The 15,393-nt window shown below is 45.6% G+C and overlaps 1 protein-coding gene across 1 annotated transcript in view; it reads left to right on the top strand.

Moving 5' to 3' along the window:
* LOC124622564 (myrosinase 1-like) overlaps positions 1-15,393 on the top strand; it is a 118,665-nt gene that overhangs the window by 74,756 nt on the left and 28,516 nt on the right. Inside the window, exon 7 of the mRNA XM_047148307.1 lies at positions 225-372. Within this exon, the coding sequence (XP_047004263.1) occupies positions 225-372 (148 nt within the window). The remainder of the gene's footprint in view (positions 1-224; positions 373-15,393) is intronic.

Raw genomic sequence — 15,393 nt, forward strand, 5'->3', positions numbered from 1 at the left:
TCTGAAGACAGATTACATTAATAATTTAACGATTTCTGTGAATGAGGGAGACTACAGATACGACTGTGAGAGAGACGCTAGGAAGAGCATTTGTGGTCTGCAGTTCACTGTTGTATACGTCTAAGCAACTTTCTGCTTGGGCGGTTTTAGCAGCGTGCTAATGACTTCCTTGCTGTTGGCGTCAAGCGCACAGTGGATGACGTACCCTGCTCTACTGTTGACAGCTGGGGATGTACGCGCAGCCCATATTTTCGTCCAGCGGCGACTTTCCGGAGGTGGTCAAGCAGCGGGTGGCAGCCAACAGCGAGGCAGAGGGCCGCACGAGGTCGCGCCTGCCAGCACTCTCCCAGGAGGAGATAGACTACGTCAAGGGTGAGTCGCCGGTGTCAGCTGGAGAGGGGCGCGCCGCCTTCCCCCGTGCCCCCTGCCGCTGTCACGCGCCACAGCAGAGCCCTGCGACCGCCTGGCCTATCCGCGTGGCCTACACGCGTGGTCAGCACGCGCCTGTGTTGTGCGAGTGAGTGCGCCAAATGGGTTAGCGAACGTTGGCGGAAGTTGCCGAAGATTGCCGATGCTAATGACAGCTGCATGAGCGCATGTACAGTCGTGGACAAAACGAGCCAGAGCACTCCCCTTTTCTTTATGCTGATCCGCACAGCTTTTAAAGTCTGCTACACAGCATAACAGGGAAGGCGACGAAGGGCTGCCTCTAAAATGGCTCTGAGCACTATGGGACTTAACATCTTAGGTCATCAGTCCCCTAGAACTTAGAACTAGTTAAACCTAACTAACCGAAAGACATCACACACATCCATGCCCGAGGCAGGATTCGAACCTGCGACCGTTGCAGTCGCGTGGTTTCCGACTGCGCGCCTAGAACCGCGAGACCACCGCGGTCGGCTAACGAAGTGCTACCCACATACTATGCACAGGCGTGAAATTGACAAACTATCCGAACTTTACTTGGCAGATTAAAACAGTGTGCCGGGCCGAGACTCGAACATCCCCCAGGCTGTGGCTAAGCCATGTCTCCGCAGTATCCTTTCTTTCAGGAGTGCTAGTTCTGCAAGTTTCGCAGGAGAGATTCTGTAAAGTTTGGAAGGTAGGAGACGAGATACAGGCAGAAGTAAAGCTGTGAGTACCGGGAGTGAGTCGTGCATCGGTAGCTCAGATGGTATAGCACTTGCCCGCGAAAGGCAAAGGTCCAGAGTTCGAGTCTCGGTCGGGCACACAGTTTTAATCTGCCAGGAAGTTTCATGCCAGATATTGCTCTACACGTTCGGAAAGACTCCCAAGCGTGCTATTCCACGCTATGATGTCAGAAACTCGGCACGCTCAAACGCCCAACGTTCGGATGCGCGGTCCGTGTGCCGACGGCCTTAGCGTGGGGTGGGCGGCAGAGCGCGGTACTGCTGCGAGCGCAAGTGCTGCGGGGCACACCGCTGAAGAGCACGCGGCTGAAGGCGAGGATGCTCAGAAGACGTCCCCCTGCCTGGTGCCTGCCGTGTTCACCCAACGTTATCGCCAATTAGGTTTGCAGTGGGCAGGTGATGATCATGATTTGATCGGGCATCAATGGAAACGTGTCGCCTGTTCGGATGAATCAAGTTTCTTTATCATTATTTTCCAGCTCATAATAACCCGCTTCGCAAGGATTTTGGTTTTCTGCCAGTAGTTTTATAAGAATAATAATGGACAAAAAAACTGCAGTGAAAGAATTTTTCGTTTTCTTCTTAAAGACAGATATCTTACACATAAACTCTTTACATTAAATTACGTTCCTACCTAGTATATTTGATGTTTGGTTGTGTGACGCATACACATATGCGTAATCTGCTTGTCCGACACGTGAGAAAGCAACATAGGGCAGATCGTGTGAGAAAAGGTTCCTTCAAATTAACTCCACAGTAGCGAAATGTTTGGTCCTAAGCCTCATGGATTGTCTTACTATAAGCTAATATCACATGGAATTGTAACCTTTTAAAAGAAAAAAGATATGAGTTGAGATCAACGGGATTCTTAGTATCAACACCGATTTTCCTTTTTGTTTACCAGTTAAATTATTGCTTCAATAATACTGTGAAATAGCAGTTTGACACACAATCTTGTGCCGCTCTATAATTTTGGTGAGTCCATATTTCCTAATAGTATTATTGGCGATGTAATTTTCAGTTTCAACGCATGCCGATGCCTACCCGACGGATTTAATGAGTTGAAAAATTAGATTGGATAGTTGACACTTTCATACTGATGCATCACTATATTTATCGTTTCTGCTCCCGGAATCGTCTTCTGTATTTGCTGATTTGTTTGTTGCACTACGTCAATCCTTGTTGTTAAAACTGTTCGTTCACACAACCAGTCTCTGTTTAGGTAGTCCATTTCTATTGACAGATACACTTTATCAATAAGCTGTTCCTCGATTTCCACCACGTTGCATAATTCTTCTGTTAAAATCAGATTACTGCGGTACGGATCAAGAGGGTAAGTACCATTTCCAATTTTCAATAAATTTTTGGCAAATGTGTGAGCTTTTGGATCTCTTGTATTATTTGCACGCATATTTTCTTTCAAAGATAACTTTCCAACATTAACTCAAAATATTAATCTCTTTAAACGCACGTTTATTTCGTCTTCCGGTGTTGAGTTTGGATTTACAGGTAATGATTGCCTAAAGTTTCCTCATAGCAATAAAACTCCTTTAATTAATCTGTTGTTTTTCCGAAGATCTTGTATTGTTGTATTGAGTGCTTCAAAATATTTTTATGGGTCATTGTACATTCGCCCCATATAATCAGTTCGCATCGTGTTAAAAGGTACCACGCTCCGAAAATCTCGTTGTATCACTGACTGGAAACTCTAGGCAGGGATTACACCATGAAAATTGTGTTGGCAGCGCCGAGTCTTAATTACGTTAGCACTGTCTCATTGTGGATGGGTCGTTAAACACTAACCTCCTGCTCCTTCTCCTCCTCTACCCACCGCGAACAAAACACAACAGCGCACAATGCGAGACTTAAGGTTACTCCCACGCATAAACGCCATTGGTCTGCAGTGACTAGTTTTCGTTACAGAGTGAAATACATGGGCGCGAGAGTACCGCATTTTGTTCTGTACGTGAGATAACTGTGTCCACACTATTCTCAATTTTGCACGAACAGTTTCCCTTTGTTATGGTTTTCCTTCGATTAGAATAATAATTCTGAGAAGCGCTACGCAGAGATTACACGACGGAATTTTTGCGCAGAGTCTTAATTACGTTTTATTTTTAATTGCAACTTTTGCCACCCACAACACCCACTTCCACCCACTGCGACCAAAACACCGTTGCGCACAATGTGAGACTTAAGGCTACTTCCATTCAAAAACGACACTGGTCTGCAATGAACAGTTTTATAGTTTTGGATGCAAACAGCAGTGTATGGCACACATCCCATATACATATATTTACTTTCTACTGCACTACATTGACATGCTTTCTAGTAAACTATAGCTAGTCGTAAATGTACATAACATTAGTTTTTTGCCATTTTACAGAAGAAATCAATTACATGTGTTGTAGTTAATGTATAACATAGCATGTACTAGAACGAACTTAGAAAATAAAGAAACGAGTGAAAACGTAACACAATAGAAAAGCAAAAGTTACACCCATTCCACTTCTAGTCTGCGCTCTGTGAATCCAGTGGCTATCCCGGAATGTGTGTCTTGCCATTTCCGTACACACTCGATACGTTACCTGGACGAATACGGACCCTTCTTGATTGTGTGTCCACACAGGACTCAAACCACCACTAGGTTTTCCAAGTCCATCCATTTGTCTACACTTATTTTCCTCAAATACTACGAAGGCTATTCGGAAAGTAAGGAACGACAGGTCACGAAATGGAAACCACAGTGAAAATCAAAACTGTTTTATTTGCAACAATTAGCTACAACATCTCAATAGTCGCCGATCCCACTTAGACGTTTGTCGTAGCGTTGTATCAACTTTCCAATACCCTCATTATAGAAGGCAGCCGCCAGTGCTTTCCGCCAATTGTCTACTCTGGCTTACAGCTCATTGTCTGTGCCAGAACGTTGTCTTCATAGCCAGTGGTTCATGTGAGCATATATCAAACTCAGAGGGAGGCAATTACGGGCTGTATTGTGGGTAATCAAACATTTCCAATTAAAAACGATCCAGGAGCATCTTCATTGCCCCCGCAGAATGCGGCTGAGAATTGTCTTGAAGAAGAAAGCGCACTACAGTTATGTAATGTTGGCTGCATAGTTTCAGGGGAAATCTCTTACCAGGCACTCGTACTTGGCGGGAGACACTATTGTTCCAGGTATCTTTATGTACTTCCTGTGTGCTCAGAACTAAAAAGAACGACTTAATGCAATCGACGGGCATACTAGAGACACTGGCCAACACACCTGTGCAAAACGTCATCGGATTTTCAGTGGTTTCCATTTGGCGACCGATCGTTCCTTACTTTCCGAATAACTCTCGTACATGGAACAATAAGTAATGGTAATTTTCAATGTGCTGGTCTTTTTCAGTGTCTAAATCAGTGGCTATATCTTCAAGTTCCAGAATGTATCAGACTCCTGAAGGATAGCAGCGACTGTTGAACGTGATCTTCCAGCCAGAGCGACCCAGAGGGAGTGTGTGTTTCGCATCCATTTTCTAACTACAGGAGGCTGTGAATACCGTTACCCTCTTCATCTTGTCATGACTCCCCAGACACAACTTCTCCCAAACGCTGATGTCCTGAATCTACTGTTACCCTTCCACGATTTTGATGGCACCTACTCATTTCAGATGCAGATATCTTATGTAATATTCTGTCAACCGCACTCCGTAGCTGTGTATTCATTACTATTTTTCCACTATGGTACTAGGTGCTACTGCCGTTCTATTTACAATGAACTTCGTACACTGCGGCACAGCTTGATCTGGAGTTCCCTCATAACCACAACCACAAAGGTTTCTTGTGCACTTGGGCATTCTCTTCTAAGTAAAGGGGACAGGAGTCTTGCTCTTTTAAAAACTGTGTCATTCCATTACTGTCGTCGATATGGTTCAACTTTAGTCTGTCCATAATGTCTGGAAATGTTGCGCGAACCCTGCGCCCAGTGTGCAGTTAGTCCCGTTCACGCGGTTGCTCCTGCCTCTTCCAGTCCCGTAGGCCTAGCTCGGTGTCCATTGTGCTACCTATGATACAAAAGATCCTCTCCCACTCTCCAACTTCCAATCAGCACCTGGCTGACACCGCGATATCGAGTTGTTGTTCCCGTGGCGAATTGGAATGCCCTTCGATCTTACTGTGCTAGTTGTATTAGATAACACATTTCCCTTTACTAGTACATATGTTGCCTTATTGGCAGTGATAGTCATGGTATTGCTAGCGTACTATCCCTGCATATCAAAGAACGTACATTTACTTTCCTCTCGAGTTTTGGCCTAGAACTTTCTGATACTACTACTGCAACACATTCAGCATATGCTACCACACCGACTACGTCTTCATCGTTCTCGAGTATTTGCAAAAGTGGCTCAGTAATTTAATCCCAAAACTTTACCTCACAAACAATATTATTCAGTATTTTCGTCTTCTGTGCAGTCCAGTCCACTGCGCAGATCCTACAGTAGTCCAAAAGGCTACAGCAGAGCATTTAGGCGTCTGGATGTCTCTCAGTATTTGAAAGATTGTGGGCCACCATAAAGGAAAAAGAAACGGAAACCTCACGTTCAGATCCTCAAGATCACGTGATAGTCGACCGACCGCCGTGTCATCCTCACTCATTCATCATCTGATGCGATATGGAGGGGCATAGGGTCAGCACACTGCACACCGACCACCGTACGTTCTCGCAAGACCCAGATATACCTATTAATATTGCAGTTATTTGGTCGTGGAGGGTCGAGTCCACTATTTTAAGAGCTCTATTGATGGCATCTACAATTTCTCTTCCTTTTCCGAAGCCCAATTGACACAAGCGGAGGTCAAGGAGTTCCTTGTGCGCCTGTAATATGTCACACAAAAGACGCTCCTGCACTTTAGTCAGTGTTTTAAGCAGACACGTAGGTCTGTAACTCTTTGGTTTGACAGGGCCCTTGCCTTATTCTTTCTTTATTATCACAGCTTTAGGCATTTTTCAAAGTTTCTAAACTCTTCCCTGAAGAAGTGCTTCGTTCGATACTGAACCTAGAAACGTTGTGATATAGGTTACCATATTGTGTAATACTTCCGGATGAAGCCCGTCGGGACGTAGTGTTTTGTTTCTCTTCAGCCTGTATATCGAAATAATCAGCTGTTCTGTGTGAAGAGCATTACAGGACTCTTATTGGATACTCTTCCGACAGAAAGTCCCTACCACGTTTTTGTTCAGCGGTATTAGCAGTTGGTGTACCATCTTGTAGAAGGTTCGTCAGCAGACAGCCCGCCAGGTCTCTCCAGCCACGGGTCGTAGTCCCATTTTCCTTGCGCACCGTTGATAGGACTAGCGGTGACTTTGCTTTCTCATAAGCAGCTTATAGGGCTGCCCCGATACATTCAATTCAACATATGTCTACATGTGATATTCTCACTGTTATTGTTTGATTTCAAATCTTCTGGTTTTGTACACACCCTTGGCATTTCTAAATACGTAGTTCAAATGTTCAAATGTGTGTGAATTCCTAAGGGACCAAACTGCTGTGTTCATCGGTCCCATATGTTTACCATCTGACGGTTTGCCATCTCAGGTTTCCAAGCGTTGGTGACACACACTCGTTGAATCTAACTGGAGTAGATTCCCGCAAAGTTTTTTTCAATAAAGTTGTTAATACATGCACGCTCCGATCTATGCTACCACTAACCTCCTCTTTCCTGCATTTAATGTCTGGCGGTGGTGAATACTCCTCTTCCAGATGCGCTTCAGTTCTTCCATTATTCGTAATTTCCGCGATAATCGCGTTATGATCGCTAACGGTACAGTGACGCTGAACTGATCAGCCAGAGATTCTGTGGCCCGCTGATCAGTCAGGGTGTGAAGTAGCTCCAGCACGATTCTCATAAGTGCACGGCTGTCCAGGTTCCTTCAACACTAAAAGATCGAGTCCGGCAATAATGTCTGACAGTTTTTGTCCAATGTCATCAGTTTCTCTACTTAGCATTAGCTTCAGTAACGATGCAGTGTTCATCACTCAACTGGATAATTTTCGTAATTGGCGTAAGACTGTCTGACACTATAGTGATTGATTTAGTGTATCCACATCCTGTTATTAGTGCAGCTGTTAATAGGGTGCGCGGCACTTTGCCACCTTCTAACTGTATACGGCGTCTGCACGCACACGTTATCAATCCCGAGCCCTAACCATGCCCTACGATCTTTAGCCATGTCTAAAGCACTTCTCATAGCTTTTAACTGCAACTTAGGATGGAGGCCTTTGCAAAATCTGTATAAACCCGTTCCACATCTAAAATTTCTTATCTCCGAGAATAAATCTGCCGCAGTCAAACGTCAAGTTCCTCTACTGCTGTACATCCATTATTGCACTTAAGAAAAATTCTATCACCCTCTTCTGCAACATTAAAAGTTATAGAATTTCCCGTGGGACGTGTCACACGAGTGATCGAACGGAGACCAGTTTGCAGATCGTTTGTGTCCCCAGGGTTGTGTAATATAACATCCCTCTCTATAGTTAAGTAGACTCAATTTGGAGTGAGTAAAGACTCACATTCACTGCCTACTGTTGCTCTGATTGGTGTGTCACCTCTAGCACCGCTATCTGTATATGTAGTTGCTTTTGCATGCATTCATCTTCACGATTACTCCTCCTAACTTCCCAGACTTCACAGACGTTCCCTACCGACTTCGCCACTTCTCTTCATACCAGTTTTGCAGATGGCCAGCAAGAAGGCGGGTTATGGAGCCCCTCAGGAAAATAGCGGGTAGGTCGGGGAAGAATGCCAGTGTGCACTCGGTGTGCTTGCCGGGGGGTCTCGTCCGTAATGTGGAGGAGGCCCTTCCGGCAGCTATTGAACGCACTGGGTGTGACCGGCTGCAGATAGTAGCACATGTCGGAACGAATGACGCCTGCCGCTTGGGTTCTGAGGCCATCCTTGGTTCCTTCCGGCAGCTGGCTGATTTGGTGAAGACAACCAGCATCGCACGCGGAGTGCAAGCTGAGCTTAATATCTGCAGCATAGTGCCCAGAGTCGATCGCGGTCCTCTGGTTTGGAGCCGTGTGGAGGGTCTAAACCAGAGGCTCAGACGACTCTGCGACTATAATGGTTGCAAATTCATCGACCTCCGTTATTGGGTGGAGAACTGTAGGGCCCCCCTAGACAGGTCAGGCGTGCACTACACACCGGAAGCAGCTACTAGGGTAGCAGAGTACGTGTGGCGTGCACACGGGGGTTTTTTAGGTTAGAGGGACCCCCCCTTGGGCGAAACGATAAAATACCTGACGGCTTACCAGAGAGGACATTATCATCGTTGATAAAGAACGTCCGTCCTCAGAGACCAAAAACAGGAAAAGTTAACGTAATATTGGTAAACTGCAGGAGTATCCAGGGCAAGGTTCCTGAATTAGTATCTCTTATTGAAGGAAATAGTGCGCATATAGTATTAGGAACGGAAAGTTGGTTAAAACCGGAAGTGAACAGTAACGAAATCCTAGACACAGAATGGAATATATACCGCAAGGATAGGATAAACGCCAATGGTGGAGGAGTATTTATAGCAGTAAAGAATTCAATAATATCCAGTGAAGTTATTAGCGAATGTGAAATAATCTGGGTTAAGTTAAGTATCAAAGGTGGGTCAGATATGATAGTCGGATGCTTCTATAGACCACCTGCATCAGCAACCGTAGTAGTTGAGCGCCTCAGAGAGAACCTGCAGAACGTCGTGAAGAAGTTTCGTGATCATACTATTGTAATAGGGGGAGACTTCAATCTACCAGGTATAGAATGGGATAGTCACACAATCAGAACTGGAGCCAGGGTCAGAGACTCTTGTGACATTATCCTGACTGCCTTGTCCGAGAATTACTTCGAGCAGATAGTTAGAGAACCAACTCGTGAAGCTAACGTTTTAGACCTCATAGCAACAAATAGACCGGAACTTTTCGACTCCGTGAATGTAGAAGAGGGTATCAGTGATCATAAGTCAGTGGTTGCATCAATGACTACAAGTGTAATAAGAAATGCCAAGAAAGGAAGGAAAATATACACTCCTGGAAATGGAAAAAAGAACACATTGACACCGGTGTGTCAGACCCACCATACTTGCTCCGGACACTGCGAGAGGGCTGTACAAGCAATGATCACACGCACGGCACAGCGGACACACCAGGAACCGCGGTGTTGGCCGTCGAATGGCGCTAGCTGCGCAGCATTTGTGCACCGCCGCCGTCAGTGTCAGCCAGTTTGCCGTGGCATACGGAGCTCCATCGCAGTCTTTAACACTGGTGGCATGCCGCGACAGCGTGGACGTGAACCGTATGTGCAGTTGACGGACTTTGAGCGAGGGCGTATAGTGGGCATGCGGGAGGCCGGGTGGACGTACCGCCGAATTGCTCAACACGTGGGGCGTGAGGTCTCCACAGTACATCGATGTTGTCGCCAATGGTCGGCAGAAGGTGCACGTGCCCGTCGACCTGGGACCGGACCCCAGCGACGCACGGATGCACGCCAAGACCGTAGGATCCTACGCAGTGCCGTAGGGGACCGCACCGCCACTTCCCAGCAAATTAGGGACACTGTTGCTCCTGGGGTATCGGCGAGGACCATTCGCAACCGTCTCCATGAAGCTGGGCTACGGTCCCGCACACCGTTAGGCCGTCTTCCGCTCACGCCCCAACATCGTGCAGCCCGCCTCCAGTGGTGTCGCGACAGGCGTGAATGGAGGGACGAATGGAGACGTGTCGTCTTCAGCGATGAGAGTCACTTCTGCCTTGGTGCCAATGATGGTCGTATGCGTATTTGGCGCCGTGCAGGTGAGCGCCACAATCAGGACTGCATACGACCGAGGCACACAGGGCCAACACCCGGCATCATGGTGTGGGGAGCGATCTCCTACACTGGCCGTACACCACTGGTGATCGTCGAGGGGACACTGAATAGTGCACGGTACATCCAAACCGTCATCGAACCCATCGTTCTACCATTCCTAGACCGGCAAGGGAACTTGCTGTTCCAACAGGACAATGCACGTCCGCATGTATCCCGTGCCACCCAACGTGCTCTAGAAGGTGTAAGTCAACTACCCTGGCCAGCAAGATCTCCGGATCTGTCCCCCATTGAGCATGTTTGGGACTGGATGAAGCGTCGTCTCACGCGGTCTGCACGTCCAGCACGAACGCTGGTCCAACTCAGGCGCCAGGTGGAAATGGCATGGCAAGCCGTTCCACAGGACTACATCCAGCATCTCTACGATCGTCTCCATGGGAGAATAGCAGCCTGCATTGCTGCGAAAGGTGGATATACACTGTACTAGTGCCGACATTGTGCATGCTCTGTTGCCTGTGTCTATGTGCCTGTGGTTCTGTCAGTGTGATCATGTGATGTATCTGACCCCAGGAATGTGTCAATAAAGTTTCCCCTTCCTGGGACAATGAATTCACGGTGTTCTTATTTCAATTTCCAGGAGTGTATTTGCTTAACAAGAGTGATAGGGCACAAATCGCAGAATATCTGAGTGACCACCATCAAACGTTCATTTCTGAGGAAGAGGATGTGGAACAAAAATGGAAAAAATTCAGAAACTTCGTCCAGTACGCCTTAGATAAGTTCGTACCGACTAAGGTCCAAAGCGAGGGGAAAGATCCACCGTGGTATAACAATCATGTACGAAAGGTACTACGGAAACAAAGAAAGCTTCATCATAGGTTTAAGAGTAGTCGAATCATAGCTGATAAGGAAAAGCTGAACGAAGCGAAAAAGAGCGTAAAGAGAGCAATGAGAGAAGCATTCAACGAATTCGAACATAAAACATTGGCAAACAATCTAAACAAGAACCCTAAAAAGTTTTGGTCATATGTAAAATCGGTAAGCGGATCTAAATCCCCTATTCAGTCACTCGTTGACCACGATGGCACCGAAACAGAGGACGACCGAAGAAAGGCAGAAATACTGAATTCAGTGTTCCGAAACTGTTTCACTGCGGAAAATCGTAACACGGTCCCTGACTTCAGCCATCGCACGGACGCCAAAATGGAAAATATTGGAATAAGCGATATCGGAATTGAAAAACAACTGCTATCACTTAGTAGCGGAAAAGCATCCGGACCAGACGAGATACCCTTAAGATTCTACAGTGATTATGCTAAAGAACTTGCCCCCTTTCTATCAGCAATTTATCGTAGATCGCTGGAAGAACGTAAAGTACCTAGCGACTGGAAGAAAGCGCAGGTCGTTCCCATTTTCAAGAAGGGTCATAAATCAGATGCGAATAATTATAGGCCTATTTCGCTTACGTCAATCTGTTGTAGAATAATGGAACATGTTTTGTGTTCTCGTATTATGACGTTCTTAGATAATACAAATCTCCTTCATCATAACCAACATGGATTCCGCAAACAGAGATCATGTGAAACTCAGCTCGCCCTATTTTCCCAAGAAATTCACAGTGCCGTAGACACTGGCGAGCAGATTGATGCCGTATTCCTGGACTTCAGGAAGGCATTTGATACGGTTCCGCACTTACGTTTAGTGAAAAAAATACGAGCTTACGGAATATCGGACCAGGTTTGTGATTGGATTCAGGATTTCCTAGAAGAAAGAACACAACATGTCATTCTTAACGGTTCAAAATCTGCAGATGTAGAGGTAATTTCGGGAGTACCGCAGGGGAGCGTGATAGGACCTTTATTGTTTACAATATACATAAATGACTTAGTTGACAACATCGGTAGCTCCGTGAGGCTATTTGCAGATGACACGGTTGTCTACAAGAAAGTAGCAACATCAGAAGACTCGTACGCACTCCAGGAGGACCTGCAGAGGATTAATGCATGGTGCGACAGCTGGCAGCTTTCCCTAAACGTGGATAAATGTAATATAATGCGCATACATAGGGGCAGAAATCCATTCCAGTACGATTATGCCATAGGTGGTAAATCATTGGAAGCGGTAACGACCGTAAAATACTTAGGAGTTCCTATCCGGAGCGATCTGAAGTGGAATGATCACATAAAACAAATAGTGGGAAAAGCAGGCGCCAGGTTGAGATTCATAGGAAGAATTCTAAGAAAATGTGACTCATCGACGAAAGAAGTAGCTTACAAAACGCTTGTTCGTCCGATTCTTGAGTATTGCTCATCAGTATGGGACCCTTACCAGGTTGGATTAATAGAAGAGATAGACATGATCCAGCGAAAAGCAGCGCGATTCGTCATGGGGACATTTAGTCAGCGCGAGAGCGTTACGGAGATGCTGAACAAGCTCCAGTGGCGGACACTTCAAGAAAGGCGTTACGCAATACGGAGAGGTTTATTATCGAAATTACGAGAGAGCACATTCCGGGAAGAGATGGGCAACATATTACTACCGCCCACATATATCTCGCGTAATGATCACAACGAAAAGATCCGAGAAATTAGAGCAAATACGGAGACTTACAAGCAGTCGTTCTTCCCACGCACAATTCGTGAATGGAACAGGGAAGGGGGGATCAGATAGTGGTACAATAAGTACCCTCCGCCACACACCGTAAGGTGGCTCGCGGAGTATAGATGTAGATGTAGATGTAGAAGTAGGTTCTGTATTGTGTCTTGGACTTCAGTGATTTTTGTCACCATGTAACTCTTGAGAACATAGTTCCAGAGTGCTGTGCTCAAGTCTATTATCGTAGACTCGGTTCCAGGCTGCTCAATTCTTGAGTTGGCCGAATGGTCCAGATTGTTGCGCTTGAAACATCGTTTTACAGTTACAAATTTCTTTAAATTAATAGTACGGAATCGTAAATAGTTTCTCTCCTTCTTCAACAGGATATTTCTAAGCCGTGGGTTCACCTCAAGGACAAGGTTCACAACATGCTTAGTTTTCTAAACCGCAATTTTATTTCCGTCATCAAATCGTGTTTAGACATAATTTCTGCTAGACAGAGTTAAAATCTTTCTTCCAACAGAGCCTCATTAGGACGATCTTGGGCACAACATGAACTATGACCAGAGATCTCCTCTTCCGAGGAGTTCCAGATTCCATGTTGCGAATTTAATTTACTTTCTCCATCAACTTCTTTTGATTCTCTTGTGACACTGTCTCCATTATCATCATGTTGTTGGTCATTCTAACCGCTCTGACTCTACGTCTGTCACGTTTTGGGTTGGTTGTCAAGGTGACTTTCCCCTTGACTGCCATGGTGCCTTGTCAAATTGTCATTTGTCGGGTAAAGACCGTATTTACCCGTTTGTCCGTGGCCTGGGTGATATTTGCTGCTTAGCCTGCTTTTCAGCTGTTTTTTCCCGTTACTTGGTGCATTTGCAACGTATTTGGGAAGAAGGTTCTTCAGATTCTCGAGTAGTGCACGGTTCTCAGACTGTGACAGTACGCCATAGTAGAGCTGGGGCACTTGACTTGCTCAGTTCCTTGTGCAGTCCGATGTTTTCAGCCCGGAGTTGTTCCATTTGTCACGTGAGCTTCGCCTGGTTGAGAGGCCGCTAGGTTAGTTAGCTTTTCAGGTTTTCTACGACGTTCCATGGCAGTTTCTTTGACTGTATACATTCCTTCGTCATATAATGCATTACACCACTGTAGTAATCTTCCGGTCAGTTTTGTTCAATAGAACATTTCCCTGTATCAGAGTTCATTGTCACGCTATTTCAATCATCCTCCTGATCGTTCCTGATCGTTCGTAGTTGACATCGTGTACTTTCCATATCAATAACTCTTTTAATTCAGCTAACTTGCGCTACTTAATCATCGTGGTACAGCACACGAACCACAGATTCACCTTACCCTCCATCAAAATGATCGTGGTACGCCTATCGAACTGCAGATGTGGTATGCAAAACGAGCAATCTGTGTGGTACAGCGAAAGAAGCACAGACGCGCCTTAACCTCTATTCAGATGGCCGTTTTCCAATCGAATTACAGATACGCTATGCAAAGCGAACTATGTACGTGGTACAGAGGACTCAGTACAGACACACCACATCCTCTAAATAAATGTGTCATAAAAATAAAATTTCCAGACGAAACTCCCAGAGACGATTTTCACCGTCCAAAACAATAAATACAGTAATACAAACACTGTACCCAGTCATATAACAAAGTAAGAGCACAAATGAAGTTTGGTGAACAGCAATCCTCAACAAAGAAATTGTCGACCACTGGGTGCTAACTTGCCACCAAAACACATCCATAAATAACTTGTAAATGTTTGTAAAACAGGGAATTCAAACAATGTAAAACGGAAAGTAGGTGAGGTTCGGTGAACGGCAATCCACGTCATGGGAATTCCAAACCACGGCTGCTAATTTGCCGCCAAGACACGTCGTCAAATAACTGGTCAAAGATTTACAAGTATAAACTTCAAGTTCTTTCCCACACGACATAAAAAGAAACTATCGTCCGCCAGTTGATAGAATTTCTTGATACATCAGGTCGATGATGGTGTGTGGATACACCGCCATCGAGGCAAACGGCTTCTCGAAACATGGTCCGTGACTTCTACGCAAGCTGGTGGGCTGGGAGGGGGGGAGGGCGGCTTTATTATACTGTGGGGGACGTTCACCTACGGTAGTGACACTAGACAGGTTTATAACTGTGAGCTTTGTGACCGCTGTTGCGGACCACCCAAATCCTTACACGGTTTATTTCCTCCCCGATAATGACGGCATAATAACTAACTGTCCATTCAACAATGCCAGAGCGTGCTATAGTGGTTTTATGTGCTTGATAATAAACTCGCGTTGATGTCTTGACCAAAACATTATCCTGATATGAACCCTGTGGAACACATCTAGGATGCTATCCGGTGCTAGGTCCGCGGCCACTTGCCACCGTCTCATAATTTACGGAAGACATCTGGTACCGCGTACCACCGGAAACCTACCAAAAACTCAACGGATGGATCCATGACGCGCGAAAAGCTGCTGTATTAGATTGCAAAGGTTAATAAGAAGGGGTAACAATATTTTGGCTTACCAGTGTGTATCATGAAATATTTGATTGCACTCTTCGACAACTATGATTATTAACACATCACATGGCCATTAAGATATACGAAAACTGTTTAGAGACATCAACTTGCCCATATACTAAATATGTCACGACACAGATCTGTCATATTGTAATCATATGTTTCTTATAAAACCCACGCGATAGGCTTCGTACAGCGTAAATTCTCCGCTTTGTTGCCGGCCACAGCGCTGATGTGCTCTGTTACCATCTCTGACGAACGTTAATTTCTTTG

The sequence above is a fragment of the Schistocerca americana genome, chromosome 7 (assembly GCF_021461395.2).
Source record: "Schistocerca americana isolate TAMUIC-IGC-003095 chromosome 7, iqSchAmer2.1, whole genome shotgun sequence".
NCBI classification, from domain to species: domain Eukaryota; kingdom Metazoa; phylum Arthropoda; class Insecta; order Orthoptera; family Acrididae; genus Schistocerca; species Schistocerca americana.